The following is a 27763-nucleotide window of genomic DNA, read 5'->3' as shown; positions in this document are numbered from 1 at the left end:
GAATCTTTCCCAACTCCTCATTCCAAGTTTGGCCTGCTGGTGGAGCTTTTTTTAGTCCTGTGTGTGTGTGTGTGTGTGTGTGTGTGTGTGTGTGTGTGTGTGTGTGTGTGTGTGTGTGTGTGTGTGTGTGTGTGTGTGTGTGTGTGTGTGTGTGTGTGTGTGTGTGTGTGTGTGTGTGTGTGTGTGTGTGTGTGTGTGTGTGTGTGTGCGTGTGTGCGTGCGCGAGAGAGGGCGTGTGCGAGAGAGGGCGTGCGTGAGAGAGGGCTTGCGTGAGAGAGGGCGTGTGAGGGGTGCGTCTTATTTCTAGACAAAAAGATAAGCGTGTGTGTGTGTTGTTTATTTCCAGGAAGAGTCAACATGAGATCAGGTTAGTTCTACACACGTTTTATTTCCTGTACTTTACTGTTTAATAAATGTACTTTACAGTTTAATACATGTACTTTACTAATTAATACATGTATGATACTTTTTAATACATGTTTTACTTTTTAATACATGTACTTTACTGTTTAATACATGTACTTTACAGTTTAATACACATGATACTTTTTAATACATGTACTTTACTGTTTAATACATGTATGTTACTGTTTAATACATGTACTTTACTGTTTAATACATGTATGATACTTTTTAATACATGTACTTTACTGTTTAATACATGTATGTTACTGTTTAATACATGTACTTTACAGTTTAATACATGTATGATACTTTTTAATACATGTACTTTACTGTTTAATACATGTATGTTACTGTTTAATACATGTGTTACTTTTTAATACATGTACTTTACTGTTCAATACATGTATGTTACTGTTTAATACATGTACTTTACTGTTTAATACATGTGTTACTTTTTAATACATGTACTTTCCTGTTCAATACATGTATGTTACTGTTTAATACATGTACTTTACTGTTTAATACATGTATTTTACTGTTCAATACATGTACTTTACTGTTTAATACATTTATGTTACTTTTTAATACATGTACTTTACTGTTTAATACATGTTATTTCTTAATACATGTACTTTACTGTTTAATACATGTATGTTACTGTTTAATACATGTACTTTACTGTTTAATACATGTATGATACTTTTTAATACATGTACTTTACTGTTTAATACATGTATGTTACTGTTTAATACATGTGTTACTTTTTAATACATGTACTTTACTGTTCAATACATGTATGTTACTGTTTAATACATGTACTTTACTGTTTAATACATGTATGTTACTGTTTAATACATGTGTTACTTTTTAATACATGTACTTTACTGTTCAATACATGTATGTTACTGTTTAATACATGTACTTTACTGTTTAATACATGTATGATACTTTTTAATACATGTACTTTACTGTTTAATACATGTATGTTACTGTTTAATACATGTGTTACTTTTTAATACATGTACTTTACTGTTCAATACATGTATGTTACTGTTTAATACATGTACTTTGCTGTTTAATACATGTATTTTACTGTTCAATACATGTACTTTACTGTTTAATACATTTATGTTACTTTTTAATACATGTACTTTACTGTTTAATACATGTTATTTCTTAATACATGTACTTTACTGTTTAATACATGTACTTTACTGTTTAATACATGTATGTTACTGTTTAATACATGTGTTACTTCTTAATGCATGTACTTTACTGTTTAATACATGTATGATACCTTTTAATACATGTATTTTACTGTTTAATAAATGTACGTTACTTCTTAATAATGTATGTTACTTTTTAATACATGTACTTTACTGTTCAATACATGTACGTTACTGTTTAATAAAAACCCCGTTTCCATATGAGTTGGGAAATTGTGTTAGATGTAAATATAAACAGAATACAATGATTTGCAAATCATTTTAAACCCATATTCAGTTGAATATGCTACAAAGACAACATATTTGATGTTCGAACTGATAAACTTTTTTTTTTTTTGCAAATAATCATTAACTTGTCCACAACTGCGTAAGCAAATAGTCAGACAGTTTAAGAACAACGTTTCTCAAAGTGCAATTGCAAGAAATTTAGGGATTTCAACATCTACGGTCCATAATATCATCAAAAGGTTCAGAGAATCTGGAGAAATCACTCCACGTAAGCGGCATGGCCGGAAACCAACATTGAATGACCGTGACCTTCGATCCCTCAGACGGCACTGTATCAAAAAAGACGTCCATGTTCTTTGAGTGTTTCAAATGTGAAATGTCCCACAGAGTCCCCGCACCAACGAGGCCTGTTCAAGTGGACTTCCTCCGCTGATGCCACTGGGAAGCCAGCGGGAGGCCGCAAGCTCAAGCTTCCCAAATTCCCCAAATTATTGAAAAACGTTGTGCAAAATGCCACTGCCGTTCCTGATGGACGCCCAGCCCCCGCACCCGCACCCGCACCCGCACCCGCACCCGCACCCGCACCCGCACCTGCACCTGCACCTGAAGACGTCCAGCCTGTGACAGGTAGGATTAAAAACCCTGTGTTCAAAACCAAGGCCTTTTTCCCCATAGGAAACCCAATAATGTGTTCCAGTCACCTGAAATTGAGAGACCAAAGACATTTTACAGATAGTTTTACGTGCAGAAAACAATGTGACATGGCAATTAGCAGCAAGAGCTACTGGAAGTGGCGGGGTAGGGGAAAGTCCGGGCTTCTCTGCTTAGGCTGCTGCCCCAGCGACCCCACTTCGGGTAAGTGGAAGCAGACGGATGGTGGAAATGTAACATTTTAATTTTTAAAAAACGGTGACGAGCGCCTTCTTCGTACTTTGCTGCAAGTTTTTTCTCGAACTCAAGACTGTTTCTCGCTTTCAAAGTGCACTGGCAACTTTCTTTGGCGCTGTGGTGGATTATTTTCCAGTGTTTAACTTTTTCCACATTTACAGTCTTATTCCAAAATGGAATAAATTAATTTTTGCCCTCAAAATTCGACGCACGATACCCCATAATGAAAATGTGAAAAACATATATTTTAATTTAGCAAATTTAGTTAAAGTAAAAAAAAAAGATGAAAAATCACATGTACGTAAGTATTTACAACCTTTGCTAAAAATATATTTTCATCTTTTATTTAAAATACATTTGCAAAAATTGTTTAAAAAATTTTTTTTTACGTTATTAAATTTCTAGGAAGTTCAAGATCAGAGCCCGATGTTGCCTGGTTTTACCAAATGTCGTACTTGAACTTCATGTCGTGCTCAACTTCAGCCTAAACTCTTTCGGTCTGTAAAATTGTCAGTTTATGAATTCATGAATGTAAAACTGTTTGCTTATCTTGCTGACCGAATAAATAATATACTAAACTAAACTTATTATGGGGTATTTTGTATAGAATTTTGAGGACGAAAAAAAAATCCATTTTGGGTATAAAGCTGGAACATAACAAAATGTGGAAAAAGTGAAGCCCTGTACAAACCCCGTTTCCATATGAGTTGGGAAATTGTGTTAGATGTAAATACAAAAGGAACACAATGATTTGCAAATAATTCAACCCATATTCAGTCGAATATGCTACAAAGACAACATATTTGATGTTCAAACTCAAACATTTTTTTTTTTTGCAAATAATCATTAACTTTATAATTTGATGCCAGCAACACGTGACAAAGAAGTTGGGAAAGGTGGCAATAAATACTGATAAAGTTGAGGAATGCTCATCAAACACTTATTTGGAACATCCCACAGGTGTGCAGGCTAATTGGGAACAGGTGGGTGCCATGATTGGGTATAAAAACAGCTTCCCAAAAAATGCTCAGTCTTTCACAAGAAAGGATGGAGCGAGGTACACCCCTTTGTCCACAACTGCGTGAGCAAATAGTCAAACAGTTTAAGAACAACGTTTCTCAAAGTGCAATTGCAAGAAATTTAGGGATTTCAACATCTACGGTCCATAATATCATCAAAAGGTTCAGAGAATCTGGAGAAATCACTCCACGTGAGCGGCATGGCCGGAAACCAACATTGAATGACCATGACCTTCGATCCTTCAGACGGCACTGTATCAAAAACCGACATCAATCTCTAAAGGATATCACCACATGGGCTCAGGAACACTTCAGAAAACCACTGTCACTAAATACAGTCCGTCGCTACATCTGTATGTGCAAGTTAAAGCTCTACTATGCAAAGCGAAAGCCATTTATCAACAACATCCAGAAACGCCGCCGGCTTCTCTGGGCCTGAGATCATGTAAGATGGACTCATGCAAAGTGGAAAAGTGTTCTGTGGTCTGACGAGTCCACATTTCAAATTGTTTTTGGAAATATTCGACATCGTGTCATCCGGACCAAAGGGGAAGCGAACCATCCAGACTGTTATAGACGCAAAGTTCAAAAGCCAACATCTGTGATGGTATGGGGGTGCATTAGTGCCCAAGGCATGGGTAACTTACACATCTGTGAAGGCACCATTAATGCTGAAAGGTACATACAGGTTTTGGAACAACATATGCTGCCATCTAAGCGCCGTCTTTTTCATGGACGCCCCTGCTTATTTCAGCAAGACAATGCCAAGCCACATTCAGCACGTGTTACAACAGTGTGGCTTCGTAAAAAAAGAGTGCGGGTACTTTCCTGGCCCGCCTGCAGTCCAGACCTGTCTCCCATCGAAAATGTGTGGCGCATTATGAAGCGTAAAATACGACAGCGGAGACCCCTGGACTGTTGAACGACTGAAGCTCTACATAAAACAAGAATGGGAAAGAATTCCACTTTCAAAGCTTCAACAATTAGTTTCCTCAGTTCCCAATCGTTTATTGAGTGTTGTTAAAAGAAAAGGTGATGTAACACAGTGGTGAATATGCCCTTTCCCAATTACTTTGTCACGTATTGCAGCCATGAAATTCTAAGTTAATTAATATTTGCAAAAAAAAATGTAAGATTATGAGTTTGAACATCAAATATCTTGTCTTTGTAGTGCATTCAATTGAATATGGGTTGAAAATGATTTGTAAATCATTGTATTCTGTTTATATTTACATCTAACACAATTTCCCAACTCATATGGAAACGGGGTTTATATTTAGTAGCTTAGCATAGAATGACATTTTGTCTTCAAGGTCAATTGAAATGTCAAACCCGTCTGATTTCCCAGTGGCGCTCACCTTTGAGCAACACCTTGGAGAACGCCACCTGAGCGAGGCCGGACAGCTTCTACTCAACAGAGAGAATCGTCTCTTTGCGAACCGGGTTGAAAACGAGGCCGCCTTGGGACGCTGGAAGGAGGACGTTGATGCTCTGGCGGCAGACCTCAGAGCCCTGGAGGACGCCGTGCGGCAGACCCTGAGAGACTCCCTCAGCCCGGACCAAGCTGAGGCTCTGAAGTCGGCCGTGGTCTTCATGCAGCAGGAGGACAAGCAGGACCTGCTGTGGGAGAGCAGAGGTGGCACATCGCCCCCTTGGAGGCTCAGCAACTGGAGAGAAGTGCAGGAGAAAACGCTGCGCGGCCTGGTGGAGGAGCGCATGGACGCGCCGGAGATGCCCGCCGAGAGCCCGGCGGGACAGTCGTCCATCCAGGCGGACGTGCACGCCATGGGCCGGCAGATGAGGCGGGACCTCCTGCTGGTGGTGCAGCAGGTGAAGAAGTGCTACCCTGAGGGGGACGACATCTGCCAGCTGTACGCCAACCTCTACCACCAGACCATCAGCGCCAGGCTCAGGAAGGTGGCCGACTTCGGTCTAGACGACCAGGACTGCACCTTCCTGCTGCGCTGGGTCAACGAGTACTACCCACAGTGAGTCTGGAGCACAACACCAACAACCATGTGGTCGCCAGGCCAACTGAAAAATAGATTTTCAGATAAATCGCGATTCTTTTTGGTAACAATTCTTAATCGATTCAAAGAAATTGCTTTTTTTTTTTTTTTAATCTATTCAGTTTAAGCCCTCAGACAAATCATATTGTTGATGTAGATCTATAAAACCCAGAACCAGTGAAGTTTTTTACATCGTAAATGAAAACAGAATACAATGAATGACTGAGCATTTCATGGAATCTACTTTTATACCCTATCATGGCACCCACCTGTTCCCAATTTGCCTGTTCACCTGTGGGATGTTCCAAATAAGTGTTTGATGAGCATTCCTCAACTTTATCAGTCTTTTTTGCCACTTGTGCCAGCTTTTTTGAAAGATGTTGCTGGCATCAAATTCCAAATGAGCTAATATTTGCAAAAAATAACAAAGTTTTCCAGTTTGAACATTAAATATCTTGTCTTTGCAGTCTATTCAATTGAATGTAAGTTGAAAAGGATTTGCAAATTATTGTATTCTGTTTTTATTTACCATTTACACAATGTGACAACTTCACTGGTTTTGGGTATTGTAGATCTGCTTTTGATTGATTTATTGAAACTTTTATTAGTAGATTGCACAGTGAAGTACATATTCCGTACAATTGACCACTAAATGGTAACACCCGAATAAGTTTTTCAACTTGTTTAAGTCCGAGTCCACTTAAATTGATTCATGATAGAGATATATACTATTTTCATAATACAGTCATCACACAAGATAATCATCACAGTATGTGCAGATTGACTTTAGAAAAGAGAAATATTGGATACTTCTCTTGTTGCCTTATTTGTATTCGACTTTATTAAATGTTTGGGTAGAATTTTCCCAGCAGGCACGAGACATTGACACAACGTTGATTATGCGTACACGTCCTTTGAAACAACGTTGAAAAATAGTTGTATTTGTAAATTGAGACGACGTTGACGTTCAATGTTGTTGGTTGACCACATGACAAATCAACGTCAGAAACCAACATTGATTAAACGTCGTCAAAAAGCATGTTTCAACGTTGTATTTGTGTTGTAGAATATTGGTTGGGAATTGACCAAAATTCAATGGTCAAATCAACATCAGAACACAACATTGATTAAACGTTGTCAAAAAGCATATTTTTTCAACGTTGTATATTGGTTGGGAAATGACCAAAGTTCAGTTCAAAGTCAAATCAACGTCACAACCTGACATTGATTGAAAGTTGTCAAAAAGCATGTTGTTTCAACGTGGTATTTGTGTTGTAGAATATTGGTTGAGAAATGACCAAAAATCAATGTTCAAGTCAACGTCACTACCTGACATTGATTGAACGTCGTCAAAAAGCATGTTGTTTCAACGTTGTTGGGAAATGACCAATTTTCAATGGTCATCTCAACGTCAGAACCCAATATTGATTAAGCGTTGTCAAAAAGCATGTTGTTTCAAAGTTGAGTTTGTGTTGTAAAATATTGGTTGGGAAATGACCAAATTTTAATGGTAAATCAACGTTAGAACCCAACATTGATTAAACGTTGTCAAAAAGCATGTTTTTTCAACGTTGTATATTGGTTGGGAAATGACCAATTTTCAATGGTCAAATCAACGTCAGAACCAGACGTTGATTAAACGTCGTCAAAAAGCATGTTGTTTCAACGTTGTATTTGTGTTGTAGAATATTGGTTGGGAAATGACCAAAATTCAATGGTCAAATCAACATCAGAACACAACATTGATTAAACGTTGTCAAAAATCTTATTTTTTCAATGTTGTATATTGGTTGGGAAATGAGCAAAGTTCAATGTTCAAATCAACGTCACAACCTGACATTGATAGAACGTCGTCAAAAAGCACGTTGTTTCAACGTTGTTGGGAAATTACCAATTTTCAATGGTCATCTCAACGTCAGAACCCAACATTGATTAAACGTCGTCAAAAAGCATGTTGTTTCAACATATTTGTTGTAAAATATTGGTTGGGAAATGACCAAATTTCAATGGTCAAATCAACTTTAGAACACAACATTGATTAAACGTTATCAAAAAGCATGTTGTTTCAATGTTGTATATTGGTTGGGAAATTAACAATTTTCAATGGTCAAATCAACGTCAGAGCCTGACGTTGATTAAACGTCGTCAAAAAGTATGTTGTTTCAACGTATTTGTTGTAAAATATTGGTTGGGAAATGACCAAATTTCAATGGTCAAATCAACGTCAGAACCTGACGTTGATTAAACGTCGTCAAAAAGCATGTTGTTTCAACGTATTTGTTGTAAAATATTGGTTGGGAAATGACCAAATTTCAATGGTCTAATCAACGTCAGAACCTGACATTGATTAAACGTTGTCAAAAAGCATGTTGTTTCAACGTTATATATTGGTTGGGAAATTACCTATTTTCAATGATCAAATCAACATCAGAACCCAATAATGATTAAACGTCGTCAAAGAGCATGTTGTTTCAACGTTGAGTTTGTGTTGTAGAATATTGGTTGGAAAATGACCAAATTTCAATGGTCAAATCAACGTCACAAGCTGACATTGATTAAACGTCATCAAAAAGCATGTTGTTTCTACGTTATGTTGGAGTTGCTCAACATCAGGACCTAATTCAACAAATTCTCCACGTTGTTTCGATGTCCCGTGCCTGCTGGGTTAATAAAGAAAACCAATTTTCTTTTAAGTAATGTAACAATACTGCAATTGTCACCCAATGATATTAAAAAAAAAGCATTGATGTTGAATCGATAATCGATTGTGGATCGTATAGTTACGCCCGAGAATCGAAAGAATGGAATGGTGTGGTGTCCGAAGATTCACAGCCATAATAGTTGCTTGTTTACATCTGTAGTCCCAAGACATCAAAACACAAATACAGAAGGACAATATGATGATATCATGTTGAAACACAGATACAAAACTAATTAAAATGAGTCAAGTGAAATAATCAATAGAAATTTTGCCTGATTGAGCAACAAGATGAAATGTTCTCTGTGTGTCAGACTGCTTGAAGAACCGCAGCTGACTGCCGACATCAACACCGAGGTTCTTCGAGAACTTCTACCTGAAGACTTGCTGTTGCCTCTGGAGGAGCAGTACCTCAGCAGACAACAGGTACTTCTGGACCTTCTGTGGGTTTTAACCATAAACACCACGAGAAACGGGTTAGCTCGTAGCGCTAATGTTGACATTTTCTACACCAGTGTTTTTCAACTGGGAATTTATGCAACTTCACCTAAATGGTCCAAAAAATATTTTTTCCAAATAAATAATTATAATAATGTGCCGTTGTCTAGTGCAGTGTTTTTCAACCTTTTTTGAGCCAAGGCACATTTTTTGCGTTGAAGAAATCCGGAGGCACACCACCAGCAGAAATCATTCAAAAACAAAACTCAGTTGACAATAAAAAGTAATTGTCACAATTGTTGGATACGACTTTAAACCATAACCAACTATGTATCAATATAGCTCTTGTCTCAAAGTAGGTGTACTGTCACCACCTGTCACATCACACCCTGACTTAGTTGGACTTTTTTGCTGTTTTCCCATGTGTAGTGTTTTAGTTCTTGTCTTGCGCTCCTATTTTGGTGGCTTTTCCTCTTTGTTTGGTATTTTCCTGTAGCAGTTTCATGTCTTCCTTTGAGCGATATTTCCCGCATCTACTTTAATAATAATAATAATAACTGGGATTTATATAGCGCTTTTCTAAGTACCCAAAGTCGCTTTACATGTAGAACCCATCAAACATTCACACCTGGTGGTGGTAAGCTACTTTCATAGCCACAGCTGCCCTGGGGTAGACTGACGGAAGCGTGGCTGCAATTTGCGCCAACGGCCCCTCCGACCACCACCTATCATTCATCATTCAATTCACCGGTGTGAGTGGCACCGGGGGCAAAGGGTGAAGTGTCCCGCCCAAGGACACAACGGCAGCGATTTTTGGATGGTAAGAGGCGGGGAGCGAACCTGCAACCCTCAGGTTTCTGGCACGGTTGCTCTACCCACTACGCCATGCCGCTTTGTTTTAGCAATCAAGAATAGTTCAGTTGTTTCTATCCTTCTTTGTGGGGACATTGTTGATTGTCATGTCATGTACGAATGTACATTGTGGACGCCGTCTTTGCTCCACAGTAAGTCTTTGCTGTCGTCCAGAATTCGGTTTTTGTTTACTTTGTAGCCAGTTCAGTTTTAGTTTCGTTCTGTATAGCCTTCCCTAAGCTTAAATGCCTTTTCTTAGGGGCACTCACCTTTTTGTTTATTTTTGGTTTAAGCATTAGACACCTTTTTACCTTCACCCTGCCTCCCGCTGTTTCCGACATCTACAAAGCAATTACCGTATTTTTCGGACTATAAGTCGCAGTTTTTTTCATCGTTTGGCCGGGCTCCAGTGCGACTTATATATGTTTTTTTCCTTTTTTATTATGCATTTTTGGCAGGTGCGACTTATACTCCTAAAAATACGGTTGCTACCGGCCGCCACCTACTGATATGGAAGAGTATTACACGGTTACTCTGCCGAGCTCTAGACAGCACCGACACTCAACAACAACAACACATCATTTGCAGACTATAATTACTGGTTCGTAAAAAATATTTTTAACCCAAATAGGTGAAATTAGATCATCTCTCACGGCACACCAGACAGTATCTCACGGCACACACCACTTTTTTGGTATGAGAAGGTATGTAACCCTTAAACCAAAAATGAACAAAAGGCAAGTCCCGCTAGGAAAAGGCACTGAAGCATAGGGATGGCTATGCAAAACAAAAGTAAAACTGGCTACTTTGTAAACAAAAACAGAATGCTGGACGACAGCAAAAACTTACAGCGTGTGGAGCGGAGACGCCGTCCACAAAGTACATCCGTACATGACAATCAACAATGTCCCCACAAAGAAGGATAGCGTACGCACAACTTAAATAGTCTTGATTGCGAAAACAAAGCAGTAGCACTCAAAGGAAGGCGTGAAGCTGCTACAGGAAAACACCAACAAAACAGGAAGGGTCACCAAAATAACAGCGCAAGACAGGAACTAAAGCACTACACACAGGAAACAACAACAACAAACTCAAAATTAGGCATGACAATCTGGTGGTTTCATTTTTTAACCTTTTCTGCTGGTGGTGTGCCTCCGTATTTTTTTAATGAAAAAAAATTAGCCTTGGTAAAAAAAAAGGTTGACAAACGCTGTTCTATACCAACAAAGCAAGCATGCTAACGTTGGCATGTTCTTGTCAATGAGATTTTAGTGACTTTGTAGTGACAGTTGTCGTTGCCGTTCAGAGGGAGCTGACCACGTACATTGGCCGCATCCTGCACGAGGCCCAGGAGGCTTGGGCGAAGGGGGAGGAGCCCCCCAGAGAAGACGGCTGCCACGTCAGTCCTGTGGCCTACGACCTCATCCAGGTAGTTGTAGTCCACAGCAGGACTAGATGGTCGATGCTAACCAAGAAGTCGTTTGTCCGCAGCTGGTTAACGGCATGGTGACGGCGGCAGAGAAGGTGGTGGGAGACCTGCAGAAGGCGCAGAGCCTGACCTGCCCACTGCAAAATTGGCTGCGCAGGTACGCCGCGCCTTCCTCCAAATAACCCGCGCCGTCACCGTGGCGACGGTCACACTCACCGCCGTGACTCCTTGCTGTTGTGCAGGTTCCGAGCGTTCCAGGTGGACGTCATCAAGTGCAACAAGACAAACAGCGTGGCCTTCGTCAAAGCCAACCTGGGCTGCGTGGCTCTGTTCAGGTAAGGAATGTTCAAATGGAAGTAGGATTGTAGCAACATCTGTGTGTGTGTGTGTAGTCCAGTTCATAAGTCTGTACTAAATGTACTAATGTGTGTGTCTGTATATCAATCTGTGTGTGTTTTAAGTTGTTTGTCTGTATTATGATTTGTCCGTGTGTAAAAGTATGTCTGTTCATATTATGATTTGTCTGTGTAAAAAAAAAAAAAAATGTCTGTCCGTATTATGATTTGTCCGTGTGTAAAAAAAAAAATGTCTGTCCGTATTATTTGTCTGTGTAAAAAAAATAGGTCTGTCCGTATTAAGATTTGTCCGTGTGTAAAAAAACAAATATGTCTGTCCGTATTATGATTTGTACATGTGTAAAAAAAAAAAAAAAAAAAGTGTCTATCTGTATTATGATTTGTCTGTGTGTTAAAAAAACTAGGTCTGTCCGTATTATTTGTCTGTGTAAAAAAAATGTCTGTACGTATTATGATTTGTATGTGTGTTTAAAAAAAACTAGGTCTGTCCGTATTATTTGTCTGTGTAGAAAAAATGTCTGTCCGTATTATGATTTGTCCGCGTGTAAAAAAATGTGTTAGTATTATGATTTGTCCGTGTGTAAAAACTGTTTGCCCGCATTATGATTTGTCTGTGTGTAAAAAAAAAAGTGTTGTCCGTATTATTTGTCCGTGTGTAAAAAAATGTGTTACTATTATGATTTGTCCCTGTGTAAAAACTGTTTGCCCGTATTATGATTTGTCTGTGTGTAAAAAAAAAAAGGTCTGTCCATATTAGGATTTGTCCGTCTGTAAAAAAATATATATATGTCTGTCCGCATTATGATTTGTCCGTGTGTAAAAAAAATATGTCTGTCTGTATTGTGATTTGCCCGTGTGTAAAAAAATGTGTTAGTATTATGATTTGTTCGTGTGTAAAAACTGTTTGCCCGTATAATGATTTGTCTGTGTGTAAAAAAATATATATAGGTCTGTCCGTTTTATGATTTGTCCGTGTGTAAAAAAAACTAGGTCTGTCCGTATTAGGATTCGTCCGTGTGTATAAAAAAATGTCTGTCCGTATTATGATTTGTCTGTGCAAAAAAAAATAGGTCTGTCCGTATTAAGATTTGTCCATGTGTAAAAAAAAAATATGTATATATATATGTCTGTCCGTATTATGACTTGTCTGTGTGTAAAAAAATATGTCCAGGTTATGATTTGTCCGTGTGTAAAAAAAAAAAAAATATGTCTGTCCGTATTATGATTTGTCTGTGTATAAAAATAATAATAATTTTTATTTTTTTTTTTATGTTTTTGTCGGTATTATTATTCGTCTGTGTAAAAAAAAAAAAATCTGTCTGTCCGTTTTATGATTTGTCTGTGTGTAAAAAAAAAAAAAAAAAAAATAGGTCTGTCCGTATTAGGATTTGTCAGTGTGTAAAAAAAAAAAAAAAATTGTCTGTCCGTATTATGATTTGTCTGTGTATAAAAATAATAATAATTAATTTTTTTTTTTTAATGTTTTTGTCGGTATTATTATTCGTCTGTGTAAAAAAAAAAAAATCTGTCTGTCCGTTTTATGATTTGTCTGTGTGTAAAAAAAAAATAAAAAAATAGGTCTGTCCGTATTAGGATTTGTCTGTGTGTAGAAAAAATATGTCCATCTTATGATTTGTCTGGTGTGTAAAAAAAAAAAAAAAAAATGTTTTTGTCGGTATTACTATTCGTCTGTGTGTAAAAAAATATCTGTCTGTCTGTATTACAATTTGTCTGTCTGTAAAAAAAACATATTTTTGTCCGTATTATGATTTGTCTGAATGTAAACAAAAAAATGTGTCTGTCCGTATTAGAATTTGTTAGTGTATAAAAAAGTATCTGTCTGTCCGTAGTATGATTAGTTTCTGTGTAAAAAAAAAAAATCTGTCCGTCGGCGTGTGGGTAAAAAAAAAAATGTGTGTGAAGCAGCAACCCTCTTTTAGCTGTCTTTTTACACCTGACTTTTGTGACACTTCTGCCATGTACGACTTGTCTGTACAGCCATTTAAACGTGTAAAAGGATTTGACTGCAACTCCCCCTTGCCCTTCCTCATACTCACCACGAGACAGACAAATCATAATATGGACAGACAACTTAAAACACACACACACACAGATCTGTTTACACACACACACACTCACACACATTGAGATACAGACACACACATTAGTAGGCAGACATGTGAACTGGATTACAGACGCACAGATTGAGATACGTGTTTGCAAATAATCTTGCTACAATATTTCCACATGTTAACCTTTATCTTTGCTTAACTCTCATCCATTCATCCATCCATTCTTGATGCACTCAGGGACTTCCTGGTGAAGAAGAGCTGTTTGTTCCCGGAAGACGTTCGGGAAAGTTGTCAGAGTGTTTTAGGTGACATCAAGCAATGCTCACACGATTACTTGCTGAGCACCGTTCACAAGAACCTAAAGGTAGTACACACAAACAAGGCGTACTACGTATGTACGGTACAGTGGTACTTGGCTTTTTTCTTGCTAATCTGTTCCAAAATGGCCACCGATATTAACCTGCATGCTTCGCTACGGGGCTCTATTTTCTACTCCGTCGTGTTTCTCACCTTCTTTGTCAAAGGGCTGGCACTTGCAACTTTCTTCGGCCCCATTGTGAATCAGTTGTACCGAGGTACCACTTTACCGTACAACATTGTACACTTCAATGTAGCGGGGTGCGGCTTCATGAATGAACATGGAAATCAAACCTTTTGACTGTCCCCTGTCACCATGGCAACGCAGCCTCACTACCGTAAACTTGGAACCATCGACTGGTTGAAGAAGTCGCCCTTTGACGGCCTGCGTGACTGCCTGGACGGGGAGATGACACTTCTTCAGGGTACATCAGACTCATGTCACAAGGTACATCTGGTTTTATGTTTAGATCTAATATCAATATCGACATCCATCTTTTATTTTCATCATCTTAAATCGGGCTATGCTGTGATCCTCGCAGGGTAAAGGCAAATCGAAAAGATAAGAAGGCCCAATACCATAAAAACATTTATGAACCACAAGAAGAACCTTAAAATCAATCCTGAAACACACAGAGAGGCAATGTAGTGATTTTAAAACTGGTGTAATATGGGCCCACCTTCTGGTCTTCATCAGGGCACGTGCGGCTGAATTTTGGAGTAATTGAAGGGGGGGGCAATACCCTTTTTAGGAACAACAAAAAACAGTGCATTCAATAGTCAATACCAGTAAAACAAAAAGTTTGAGAATCACTGATTGATGTGACTTGGAATGAAAACCTGCATTAGCGTCTCTGTGTTGTCCTGAGAGAGAACTAGTATTAGCTAGTAGTTTTTGCTTTTGTTTACATATTTTGTACTAGTTACTTTATTTATATCAAACAATTGAATGTGGTAAAATAAGGAACTTGTTTAAATATTGTGTTGTATTGTGTCTGTCAATAACACTCACCCTAAATAAATCGGAACATTTACAGTTAATACATGATTGGTATCGGTTAATCTCATGCATGGATGATTGGTATCGAGATTAGCAGCATGAAACCCTGATGGGAACATCCCTACCTTATACTTTAAGTTATGGAAAAAGTAACGTATTTTTCGGAGTTTAAGTCGCATCGGCCGAAAATGCATAATAAAGAAGGAAAAAAAACATATATAAGTCGCATTTTTGGGGGGAATTTATTTGATAAAAGCCAACACCAAGAATAGACTTTTGAAAGGCAATTCAAAATAAATAAAGAATAGTGAACAACAGGCAGCACGGTGGCACAGGGGTTAGTGCGTCTGCCTCACAATACGAAGGTCCTGAGTAGTCGTGAGTTCAATCCCGGCCTCGGGATCTTTCTGTGTGGAGTTTGCATGTTCTCCCCGTGACTGCGTGGGTTCCCCCCGGGTACTCCGGCTTCCTCCCACCTCCAAAGACATGCACCTGGGGATAGGATGATTGGCAACACTAAATTGACCCTAGTGTGTGAATGTGAGTGTGAATGTTGTCTGTCTATCTGTGTTGGCCCTGTGATGAGGTGGCGACTTGTCCAGGGTGTACCCCGCCTTTCGCCCGATTGTAGCTGAGATAGGCTCCAGCGCCCCCCGCGATCCCAAAGGGAATAAGCGGTAGAAAATGGATGGATAGTGAACAACAGGCTGAATAAGTGTACGTTATATGAGGCATAAATAACCAACTGATATGTTAACGTAACATATTATGGTAAGAGTCATTCAAATAACTATAACATATAGAACATGCTATACGTTTACCAAACAATCTGTCACTCCTAATCGCTAAATCCCATGAAATCTTATACGTCTAGTCTCTTACGTGAATGAGCTAAATAATATTATTTGATATTTTACGCTAATGTGTTAATCATTTCACACATAAGTCGCTCCTGAGTATAAGTCGTCCCAAACTACGAAAAAAAACTGCGACTTATAGTCCGAAAAATACGGTAGATGTAACCAGAAATTTCCCGCAGAAAAACTGGTTTTACCTGCAATCTGTGCCCTGAGCCTCTGGCCTGGGGTCGATCCAAGTATCCAAGTATCCAAATCCATGATCTTCAGGATTAAGCATACAAAATTAGCTAAAAAGCTAGCATAAAACGAGAGCGTGCTAACGTAAACATCATGACATAGGACAAGTAAGCATACTTCTAAGATAGCGCTAAGTATTAAAATGTGCTATTTTTAATACATACATACAAATATAGCTTAAATTTAAAAAAAAAAGATAGTATAAACAATTTGCATGCTAACAGTGGCATGCTAATATAGGAGACGTTAGCATACTTTGAAGATGATGGATTGATTGATTGAAACTTTTATTAGTAGATTGCACAGTACAGTACATATTCCGTACAATTGACTACTAAATGGTAACACCCGAATAAGTTTTTCAACTTGTTTAAGTCGGGGTCCACTTATATTGATTATGATGTCCATAAATTATCAGATATATACTATCATCATAATACAGTCATCACACAGGATAATCATCACAGTATAAACATTGAATTATTTACATTATTTACAATCCGGGATGTGGATGGGGGGGGGGGGGTTAGTTGATATCAACACTTCAGTCATCAACAATTGTATCATCAGAGGACATTGAAACAGTGTAGGACTGACTTGGTAGGATATGTACAGCAAGTAGTGGACACAGAGAGAGAGATCAGAAAGCATAAGAACCAGTATATACATTTGATTATTTACATTTGATTATTTACAATCCGGGGAGGTGGGATGTGGTGGGGGGAGGGTGTTAGTTAAGGGTTGTAGTTGCCTGGAGGTGTTCTTTTAGTGCGGTTTTGAAGGAGGATAGAGATGCCCTTTCTTTTACACCTGTTGGGAGTGCATTCCATATTGATGTGGCATAGAAGGAGAATGAGTTAAGACCTTTGTTAGACCAGAATCTGATAGCATAAAATGTTAGGATGCTACTGTTAGCACAATGACAAAGGAAAAATAAGTACACTTCTAAGATGGCGCCAAGTATTAAATCGCGCCATATTTCGGTGTAAACACCAAATTAGCTAAGAAGCCAGCATAAAATGTTGGCATGGTAACACGCGATCGGCTAAGAGAAAATACCAAAATGCGCTTATTGCAGGTGTAAACATACAAAATTAGCTAAAGAGCTAGCATAAAATGTTGGCATTGGAGACAAAATACCAAAATGTGCTATTTTTAGGTGTAAACATACAAAATTACCGTATTTTTCGGAGTATAAGTCGCACCGGCCGAAAATGCATAATAAAGAAGGAAAAAAACATATATACTGTAAGTCACAATGGAGTATAAGTCGCATTTTTTGGGGAAATGTATTTGATAAAAGCCAACACCAAGAATAGACATTTGAAAGGCAATTTAAAATAAATAAAGAATAGTGAACAACAGGCTGAATAAGTGTACGTTATATGAGGCATAAATAACCAACTGGTATGTTAACGTAACATATTATGGTAAGAGTCATTCAAATAACTATAACATATAGAACATGCTATACGTTTACCAAACAATCTGTCACTCCTAATCGCTAAATCCCATGAAATCTTATACGTCTAGTCTCTTACATGAATGAGCTAAATAATATTATTTGATATTTTACGGTAATGTGTTAATAATTTCACACATAAGTCGCTCCTGAGTATAAGTCCCACTCCCGGCCAAACTATGAAAAAAAAACTGCGACTTATAGTCCGAAAAATACGGTAGTTAAAAAGCTAGCATAAAATGTTGGCATGGTAGCACGTGATCGGGTTAGAGGGAATACCGAAATGCGCCATTTGTACGTGTAAACCTACACAATTAGCTAAAAAGATAGCATAAAATGTTAGCATGATCGGATAAGAGGAAATACCAAAATACGCTATTTGTACGTGTAAACATACAAAATTAGCTAAAAAGCTAGTATAAAATATATAAACGAGTACAAAGCTAGTATATTAGCATGCTAGTGGATCGGTAGGTTGTGAGTTCAAACCCCGGCCGAGTCATACCAAAGACTATAAAAATGGGACCCATACCTTGATGCTGCTTGGCACTCAGCATCAAGGGTTGGAATTGGGGGTTAAAACACCAAAAATGATTCCCGGGCGCGACCACTGCTGCTGCTCACTGCTCCCCTCACCTCCCAGGGGATGATCAAGGGTGATGGGTCAAATGCAGAGAATAATTTCGCCACACCTAGTGTGTGTGTGACAATCATGGGTACTTTAACTTAACTAAAGCATCAAAAATCATGGTTTTTAGGGGAATGTATCTTTTTAAGCTATTCAGAGCGTGGCGACTGATTGGCTGTCGCGCTGCATTTCAGGAGCTGATCGGTCAGCTTCACCAGGAGGTGGCACTGGAGTATGTGCGGCGGCTCCTGAAAGGAGAGCTGAAACTGAAAGACAAGAAGCGACAGCATCAGGCCTGCCTCGCCTTGGAGGAGAACGCCGAGAGTCTACACGACGTGTTCATCAAACATGTAAGACGTCGACAAAGCTGTGAGAGCAGGTGCTCAGACGAGACGAGTCTGACATGACCACTCTGTGACATCAGGGCTCCGAGGAGGCGTGGCTTAAGGAGGTCCTCCGCATGATCGCGGGAGTGCTGAAATGTCAGGATATCCCTGCCATCCAGATGCAAGTGGCCCTGCTGGGAACCACCTGTGCTGACCTCAGGTGACCTTTCCATGACCTAACACTTCTCGGGTTTCTCTCCCACTATTTATGTGGTCCATTCTATTACCACGACTGCACAGTTGGTTTGCTTTAATGCAATATTTTTTATACATTATAAACAACCCAACACATGAAAACTCTTAATGACAATAAACAAATGAGTTAGTGTCCTGCTGTAGGAGCACTTGCATTCAGAGGAGGAGCTACACCATGTTTAGATAGCAGTTTCAGGCATTGGTAACAAAATGTGGATTGTTACCATCATAGCTTGATTGTCAGAGATGTTTGGTTATGTAATCTGTGATATTTCTACCTGAATAAAAGCTTCCGATATTCTGCAGATTAAATGTTAATAATAATAATAATGGATTAGATTTATTATTGCGCTTTTCTAGACACTCAAAGCGCTTCACAGAGAAGTGAGAACTAGAGATGTCCGATAATATTGGACTGCCGATATTATCGGCCGATAAATGCTTTAAAATGTAATATCAGAAATTATCGGTATCAGTTTCAAAAAAGTATAATTTATGACTTTTTAAAACGCCGCTGTGTACACGGACGTAGGGAGAAGTACAGAGCGCCAATAAACCTTAAAGGCACTGCCTTTGCGTGCCGGCCCACACACATAATATCTACGGCTTTTCACACACACAAGTGAATGCACAGCATACTTGGTCAACAGCCATACAGGTCACACTGAGGGTGGCCGTATAAACAACTTTAACACTGTTACAAATATGCGCCACACTGTGAACCCACACCAAACAAGAATGACAAACACATTTCGGGAGAACATCCGCACCGTAACACAACAGAACAAATACCCAGAACCCCTTACAGCACTAACTCTTCCGGGACACTACCATATACACCCCCCGCTACCACTTCAATAATAAATATGGCAGTGCCATGTTGGCGTTTTTTTCTTCATAACTTGAGTTGATTTATTTTGGAAAACCTTGTTACATTGTTTAATGCATCCAGCGGGACATCACAACAAAATTAGGCATAATAATGTGTTCATTCCATGAGTGTATATATTGGTATCGGTTGATATTGGTATCTGTAATTACGAGTTGGACAATATTGGATATCGGTAAAAAAGCCATTATCGGACATCTCTAGTGAGAACCCATCATTCATCCACACCTGGTGGTGGTAAGCTACTTTCATAGCCACAGCTGCCCTAGGGTAGACTGACATCATTCATTCACCGTGAATACCATGAATTGATTAACGTGGACCCCGACTTAAAGAAGTTGAAAAACTTATTGGGATGTTACCATTTAGTGGTCAATTGTACGGAATATGTACTGTACTGTGCAATCTACTAATAAAAGTTTCAATCAATTCAATCAATCAAACAACACCAGTGTGAGCGGCACTGGGGGCAAGGGTGAAGTGTCCTGCCCAAGGAGCGAACCTGCAACCCTCTCAGGTTTCTGGCACGGCCGCTCTACCGACTACGCCATGCCACCCTGTTTTTGTTGTACACGTTAATGGTATTCATATCTCTGCCGGACAATGTTTTAACCTTCTTTATTGATTAATAACATGTAATATTCATCCTGCTAAACATTCTGTAATTGCGGACTATCAGTCTGACTATAGACTTTATTTCAATCTGCCAGAAATCATTTATTTAGGTAGAAATATCACAGATTACATAACAAAACATCTTTAACAAAGTATAGTCGTAATTAGAGATGTCCGATAATGGCTTTTTTACCGATATCCGATATTCCGATATTGTCCAACTCTTAATTACCAATACCGATATCAACCGATACCGATATATACAGTTGTGGAATTAACACATTATTATGCCTAATTTTGTTGTGATGCCCCATTAAACAATGTTACAAGGTTTTCCGAAATAAATCAACTCAAGTTATGGAAAAAAAAAATGCCAACATGGCACTGCCATATTTATTATTGAAGTCACAAAGTGCATTTTTTTTTTTAACATGCCTCAAAACAATAACAGTGCTATACTTTTTTCATAACATGGTCACTACTGCCTAGTTTCTCTTGTTATATTCTTATTTTACTGTTATATTTTTATTCTCATTGTTGCTTTTTATTTTTATTCTTATTGTAATATTTTTCTATTCTGTCTCCATTTATACCCCCATTATTTACTTTTTACTTTTTAAATTCGATCTCAATTCTGTACACTGCTGCTGGAATTTAAATTTTCCTGAGGGAACTCTCCTGAAGGAATCAATAAAGTACTATCTATCTATCTATCCAAACAGCAGCTTGGAATTTGGGACATGCTCTCCCTGAGAGAGACTATGAGGAGGTTGGGGTTGGCGGGGTGGGGGGTTATATTGTAGCGTCCTGGAAGAGTTAGTACTGCAAGGGATTCTGGGTATTTGTTCTGTTGTGTTTATGTTGTGTTACGGTGCGAATGTTCTCCCGAAATGTGTTTGTCATTCTTGTTTGGTGTGGGTTCACAGTGTGGCGCATATTTGTAACAGTGTTAAAGTTGTTTATACGGCCACCCTCAGTGTGACCTGTACGGCTGTTGACCAAGTATGCCTTGCATTAATTCATGATGAGAACAGCCAGTATATATTATGTGACTGTGCCGGCACGCAAAGGAAATGCCTTTAAGGTTTATTGGCGCTCTGTACTTCTTTCTCCCTACGTCCGTGTACACAGCGGCGTTTTAAAACGTCATACATTTTACTTTTAGAAACCGATACCGATAATTAAGAAACCGATACCGATAATTTCCGATGTTACATTTTAAAGCATTTATCGGCCGATAATATCGGCAGCCCGATATTATCGGACATCCCTAGTCGTAATGTAATTTTCTATTTTGTTATGTAGTTAGTGTGATTGGACTGAGAAGGTGTCTTGGCATGTTTTGACGACGTGAAAGTCTCCGATAAAATATGACTCGAGTGTAACAATCTACATTTGATGTTAATAATGCACTCAACTGTAATCCAAACACGGACGTTAAGTTCCACCTCTCTGAGTAAAGTTGTAGGTGTTTCCATTAAAGGGCGTTTTGCGTCAAGAGCCGTGATTCTCGGGAAATCTTGTCCTGCTTAGACTCCAGTTTGAGGAAGACAGACACTCTGCGTTTCCGTGGTTTTGGAGCTGTGATTGAATGGCAGCCACAGCTCTTGCGGTGATTGTCGATAGAAGACGGAGACAGCGGGCGATCGCTCGAAGGCAACGTCCTTACGTACGGCAGCGGCCACAGACAAGGGGTTATTTTTTGGTGAACGAGGAATTCACAAACAAATTGTGGTTTCAAGGGTCCCCTCGACATTTTTCGGGCATATGGGTCTCCCCGAGCCTGAGAGTCGGCCTCTATTCCCGGGACGACCTGTCGGCCCTGGTTGTCCTGCATTGGTTTAGGCAGTAACAAGCTACATGTAGCTGAGCTACATTTTCCAGTAGCTTGGCCGTAGCTTGGCTACTTTTAGAGCCATGTAGCGAGGTAGCTAACATCAAAGCTACAAAGAGAGAAAATGGACTGTGAATCCAGGGCAAACAGAAATATGGCGAAACTCCAATGACCTGGATGAATGAGAACATCCATACATACGAAGAACATCCATGATGATTGGTTGGTGTTCGTATGATGAGTCACAATTGGCTAAAGTTAGGGAGAAACATCACGGACTGGCCAATCAGAGGAAAGGTAATCATCAAAATCGTGTCATGAACATGACGTTAAAGGGCATCCGGCAGTGGAGGCTCCTCTATGGGGTCTTGGGGCACTAGGAGGTGAACCCCTTTACTACTGTTACCCCAGGTGGCCCTTGGCAAAGGCCTTGTACCTGACTTCCCCCTAGCCAGGGATACGGTGAAGACCTCAACGGCGGAGCAGGCGGAAGACGGTAGATGTGAGAACTACCACAACCCCCACATCCATGTGGGCCCAGTTATGGGGAAATAACAACCCAAGACCTCAACGGTGGAACAGGCGGAGGATGATTGCTAACCCTATGGAGCGTCACAACGGCTGGGATGGCGGCTGAAGGCTGCAGCAGAAAAGGGTCCCCAGTCATCTTGGACTCCATGCCACTGGACCCTGACCCGGATCTGTCAAGGATCGTGTGGTGACTGTCTGTGCACCAGTCTCCCCACGTTAAACAAAGTCACGCACAGGCATCCTCCATAAAGGGATACGCCCCTACCAGGAGGACCGTCATACTCGCTTCGAGTGACCGCCGATGATGATGACGAATCATCAAAGCCAGGAAGAAAAGTCATAACGGACACGCACTCCTGTCACAAGATGACAAAGGAGTCGGAGACAGAGGGACGCTTCAAGCTGACCACTCAAAAAACAAAACATACTTGAAATTGTCAGAGGAATTCTCTCCCGCAGATTAGGTTTTTCCTTTAGTGATGAAGACGACGTCCAGGAAACCTACAATAATGCGTGTTCTTGCCCATATTTAGACAAATGTATGCCTTTGGAGGAAACAACGCCCAAAACCTTAGTTTCTACCAACTGTTCCCAAACAACACTCAAGTCAGTGTTTTTTGTCAAGATATAGATACAGTAGATGCTGTTTTTAACAGTAGGTAGATACAATGAATAACATTATAGGGGTGGGCCAAAGAAAAGGCAAACTAAATAAATACATACAGTGGAGTGCGGGGACCCCTGGAGGTAGTTGTAGGGTGTCCCCAGCTAAATGACAGATAGTTAATAGTAATGGACCCTTATTGATGGAGCATGCTACTTTTGCCGTGTAGCTTGCTAGGATCCCCTGTAGCTTAGCTACATTCCATCGAGAGTAACTCGCAACTTTGCTTACTACATTTTCCAAGTAGCTTGCCCATCACCGTGTTTAGCTGTCAATGCGGGGAAAAAAGTGTCTGTTTTTCAATCAATCAATCAATGTTTATTTACATAGCCCTAAATCACAAGTGTCTCAAAGGGTTGCACAAGCCACAACGACATCCTCGGTACAGAGCCCACATAAGGGCAAGGAAAAACTCAACCCAGTGGGATGTCAATGAGAATGACTGTGAAAGTCCAGTCCATAGTGGATCTAACATAATAGTGAGAGTCCAGTCCATAGTGGATCTAGCATAATAGTGTAAGAGTCCAGTCCATAGTGGATCTAACATAATAGTGAGAGTCCAGTCCATAGTGGATCTAGCATAATAGTGTGAGAGTCCAGTCCATAGTGGATCTAACATAATAGTGAGATTCTAGTCCATAGTGGATCTAACATAATAGTGAGAGTCCAGTCCATAGTGGATCTAACATAATAGTGTGAGAGTCCAGTCCATAGTGGATCTAACATAATAGTGTTAGAGTCCGGTCCATAGTCGATCTAACATAATAGTGAGAGTCCAGTCTATAGTGAATCTAACATAATAGTGAGAGTCCAGTCCATAGTGGATCTAACATAATAGTGAGAGTCCAGTCCATAGTGGATCTAGCATAATATTGTGAGAGTCCAGTCCATAGTGGATCTAACATAATAGTGAGCGTCCAGTCCATAGTGGATCTAACATAATATTGTGAAAGTCCAGTCCATAGTGGATCTAACATAATAGTGAGAGTCCAGTCCATAGTGGATCTAACATAATAGTGAGAGTCCAGTCCATAGTGGATCTAACATAATAGTGTGAGAGTCCAGTCCATAGTGGATCTAACATAATAGTGAGAGTCCAGTCCATAGTGGGTATAGCATAATATTGTGAAAGTCCAGTCCATAGTGGATCTAACATAATAGTGAGAGTCCAGTCCATAGTGGATCTAGCATAATATTGTGAGAGTCCAGTCCATAGTGGATCTAACATAATATTGTGAAAGTCCAGTCCATAGTGGATCTAACATAATATTGTGAAAGTCCAGTCCAGAGTGGATCTAACATAATAGTGAGAGTCCAGTCCATAGTGGATCTAACATAATATTGTGAGAGTCCAGTCCATAGTGGATCTAACATAATAGTGAGAGTCCAGTCCATAGTGGATCTAACATAATATTGTGAGAGTCCAGTCCATAGTGGATCTAACATAATAGTGAGAGTCCAGTCCATTGTGGAGCCAGCAGGAGACCATCCCGAGCGGAGACGGGTCAGCAGCGCAGAGATGTCCCCAACTGATGCCCAGGCGAGTGGTCCACCCCGGGTCCCGACTCTGGACAGCCAGCACTTCATCCATGGCCAGAAAAGAAACGACAGATCAACTGGTCTAAAAAGGGGGTCTATTTAAAGGCTAGAGTATACAAATGAGTTTTAAGATGGGACTTTTTGTGGAAACACTTGAACATCGTTACCATGACCAGGTTCTTGATGTGGTATTTAGGTTTTGCACATTTCTAGGAGTAATGGAAACGCAGCTACTGAAGTGTGTCGCAGAAGGACGATGGAAACACTTTTCCCGCATTTACAGGGTTATTAAACATCAAAGCGGCGGTCTCTTGGTCTCGCTTCCAAGAGGTCAGCCGGGGGTAGCGAGGCGGCAATAGAGGCCGACCCACATGCCTGAACAATGTCGAGGGGGCCCTTGAATCCACAATTTGTCCGTCAATTCCTCGTGCACAGTTCTCTCCCAGGAACCCCTTCTTCGCGGCCGCTGCCGTACGTAAGGACGTTGCCTTTGAGCGACCCTCCGTCTTCTATCCACAATCACACCAACAGCTGTGGCACAGCTCCGAAAACCACGGAATGGCGGGAGGAGATTCTGCGAGGATTACAGCTCATGGCGCTAAAGACAAACTGCTCATGTTGACCAGTGTTTTGTCCTTCTCTCCGCAGTGAAAAGCACGTGATGTCTCTGCTAAAGCTCAAGAACAACCTCACCAAGGAGGACAGGAACAGCGTCCTAGCGATTATGTCGGAGATCCGCAACGATACCGCCGAATCTCGGCCTTTTTTCTCCCGACTTTAGGTCAAATAGTGGGCAAGCGTGTGAGATAGTGAGTCATATGGTGTGAGTGGGTCTTTTATTTTGTACAATTCAGTTTCTATTTATGTTGCAGATGTTACGTCAATAAAGACAAGTGACGATAAAAGTTGTTAAGCAGGGGAATTTTAGCCTCATTAGACTTGTGTCAACAGGAAACGGGCCCGCCTCGGGGGGGGGAATTCACGGCTTTGAATCCTGGAGGCTGACTCACCAGCATCACTGGCAGCCAAACGTGTCGCCAACAATTCCCGGAAATCATTGAGTGGGAATAGGAGGCAAACATGTCCGCCCGAAGCGTTTCCCAGTTTATTATTCCTGTTGTCAATTTCCCCCAAGGTTGCCGCGAGTGACTGCGGCGTTTCCTTCCAAAGTGCTTCTGACTCGATACTCGCCGGCAGGAAGGAGGGACGTATTCAAGACCACGGAGGTGGTAGGTGCAAGTTCCGTTCAGACAAGAGGAGAATGAACGACTCATTAAAACAGCGGGGGGGAAGCCCGGGATGGACGCCAATGGGTGGAGGGAGCCTGGAAATTCCTAAATTACGACAAAGCGTGATTGAGTAATCATTTGTTTGAAGAAAGTAATCTTTTGGCCGGGGGCCAAAAGCCTACTGCATGTAAAGTATATATATACAAACCCCATTTCCATATGAGTTGGGAAATTGTGTTAGATGTAAATATAAACGGAATACAATGATTTGCAAATCATTTTCAACCCATATTCAATTGAATATGCTACAAAGACAACATATTTGATGTTCAAACTCATAAACTTAATTTTTTTTTGCAAATAATTAACTTAAAATGTCATGGCTGCAACACGTGCCAAAGTAGTTGGGAAAGGGCATGTCATACTTATTTTTATCTTACCTAAAAATAAATATATTTATTAATTAAAAAAGAAAAAAACTAAATACATTTTTGCTAAAAACATCAAAATTAATTGTATTTTTATTTGTATTTTTTCGTGACTCCTTTTTACATCCAGCCATAGAATTATACATTAAAATAAACATATTTGAAATAATTGATTTTAAATTATCATAATAATTCATTTAAAATGACCATATTTAATTACTAAAATAATTGCTTGTTTATCAACAACTTTAGCATTTTATTCATTACATTTTGAAACTCTCAGAAGCCAAGTTATGTTATATTCCTTAATATTTATTTATGCAAGTTTGAAGTATCAATTATCTAAACACAGTTTTGTTTGCATATTTTCAGGATGTATATATATATATATATATATATATATATATAATGTATGAAATACTTGACTTGGTGAATTCTAGCTGTCAATATACTCCTCCCCTCTTAACCACGCCCCCAACCACGCCCCGCCCCACCCCCGACCACGCCCCCACCTCCCGAAATCGGAGGTCTCAAGGTTGGCAAGTATGGGGCATGTTCACCACTGTGTTACATGGCCTTTTCTTTTAACAACACTCAATAAACGATTGGGAACTGAGGAAACTAATTGTTGAAGCTTTGAAAGTGGAATTCTTTCCCATTCTTGTTTTATGTAGAGCTTCAGTCGTTCAACAGTCCGGGGTCTCCGCTGTCGTATTTTCCGCTTCATAATGCGCCACACATTTTCGATGGGAGACAGGTCTGGACTGCAGGCGGGCCAGGAAAGAACCCGCACTCTTTTTTTTATGAAGCCACGCTGTTGTAACACGTGCTGAATGTGGCTTGGCATTGTCTTGCTGAAATAAGCAGGGGCGTCCATGAAAAAGACGGCGCTTAGATGGCAGCATATGTTGTTCCAAAACCTGTATGTACCTCTCAGCATTAATGGTGCCTTCACAGATGTGTAAGTTACCCATGCCTTGGGCACTAATGCACCCCCATACCATCACACATGCTGGCTTTTGAACTTTGCGTCGATAACAGTCTGGATGGTTCGCTTCCCCTTTGGTCCGGATGACACGATGTCGAATATTTCCAAAAACAATTTGAAATGTGAACTCGTCAGACCACAGAACACTTTTCCACTTTGCGTGAGTCCATCTTAGATGATCTCGGGCCCAGAGAAGCCGACGGCGTTTCTGGGTGTTGTTGATAAATGGCTTTCGCTTTGCATAGTGGAGCTTTAACTTGCACTTACAGATGTAGCGACCAACTGTATTTAGTGGCAGTGG

At 39.9% G+C, this 27763-nt stretch overlaps 1 protein-coding gene across 1 annotated transcript; it reads left to right on the top strand.

Moving 5' to 3' along the window:
- Nucleotides 1-337: 337 nt before the first annotated feature.
- On the top strand, nt 338-25722 carry LOC133623935 (tumor necrosis factor alpha-induced protein 2-like). The gene is made up of 12 exons (XM_061987436.2): nt 338-367; nt 2247-2486; nt 5115-5754; nt 8788-8899; nt 11070-11192; nt 11255-11349; nt 11435-11527; nt 13858-13984; nt 14306-14425; nt 18359-18514; nt 18589-18710; nt 25466-25722. Exons 1-12 carry the CDS (start codon nt 358-360, stop codon nt 25596-25598), a joined length of 1971 nt encoding a protein of 656 aa, XP_061843420.2. The 5' UTR covers nt 338-357; the 3' UTR covers nt 25599-25722.
- The last annotated feature ends 2041 nt before the right edge of the window (nt 25723-27763 follow it).

The sequence above is a fragment of the Nerophis lumbriciformis genome, linkage group LG26 (assembly GCF_033978685.3).
Source record: "Nerophis lumbriciformis linkage group LG26, RoL_Nlum_v2.1, whole genome shotgun sequence".
Classification (NCBI taxonomy): Eukaryota; Metazoa; Chordata; class Actinopteri; order Syngnathiformes; family Syngnathidae; genus Nerophis; species Nerophis lumbriciformis.
Note: the sequence above shows the minus strand (reverse complement) of the source record. Positions and strands in the feature narration are given on the sequence as shown.

Excerpts from the sequence above, each read along its gene's own strand:
- LOC133623935 (XM_061987436.2), top strand. Across the intron at positions 11,350-11,434 it reads CTGCAAAATTGGCTGCGCAG|GTTCCGAGCGTTCCAGGTGG; the intron begins GTACGCCGCGCC and ends GCTGTTGTGCAG. Across the intron at positions 14,426-18,358 it reads CATCAGACTCATGTCACAAG|GAGCTGATCGGTCAGCTTCA; the intron begins GTACATCTGGTT and ends GCTGCATTTCAG.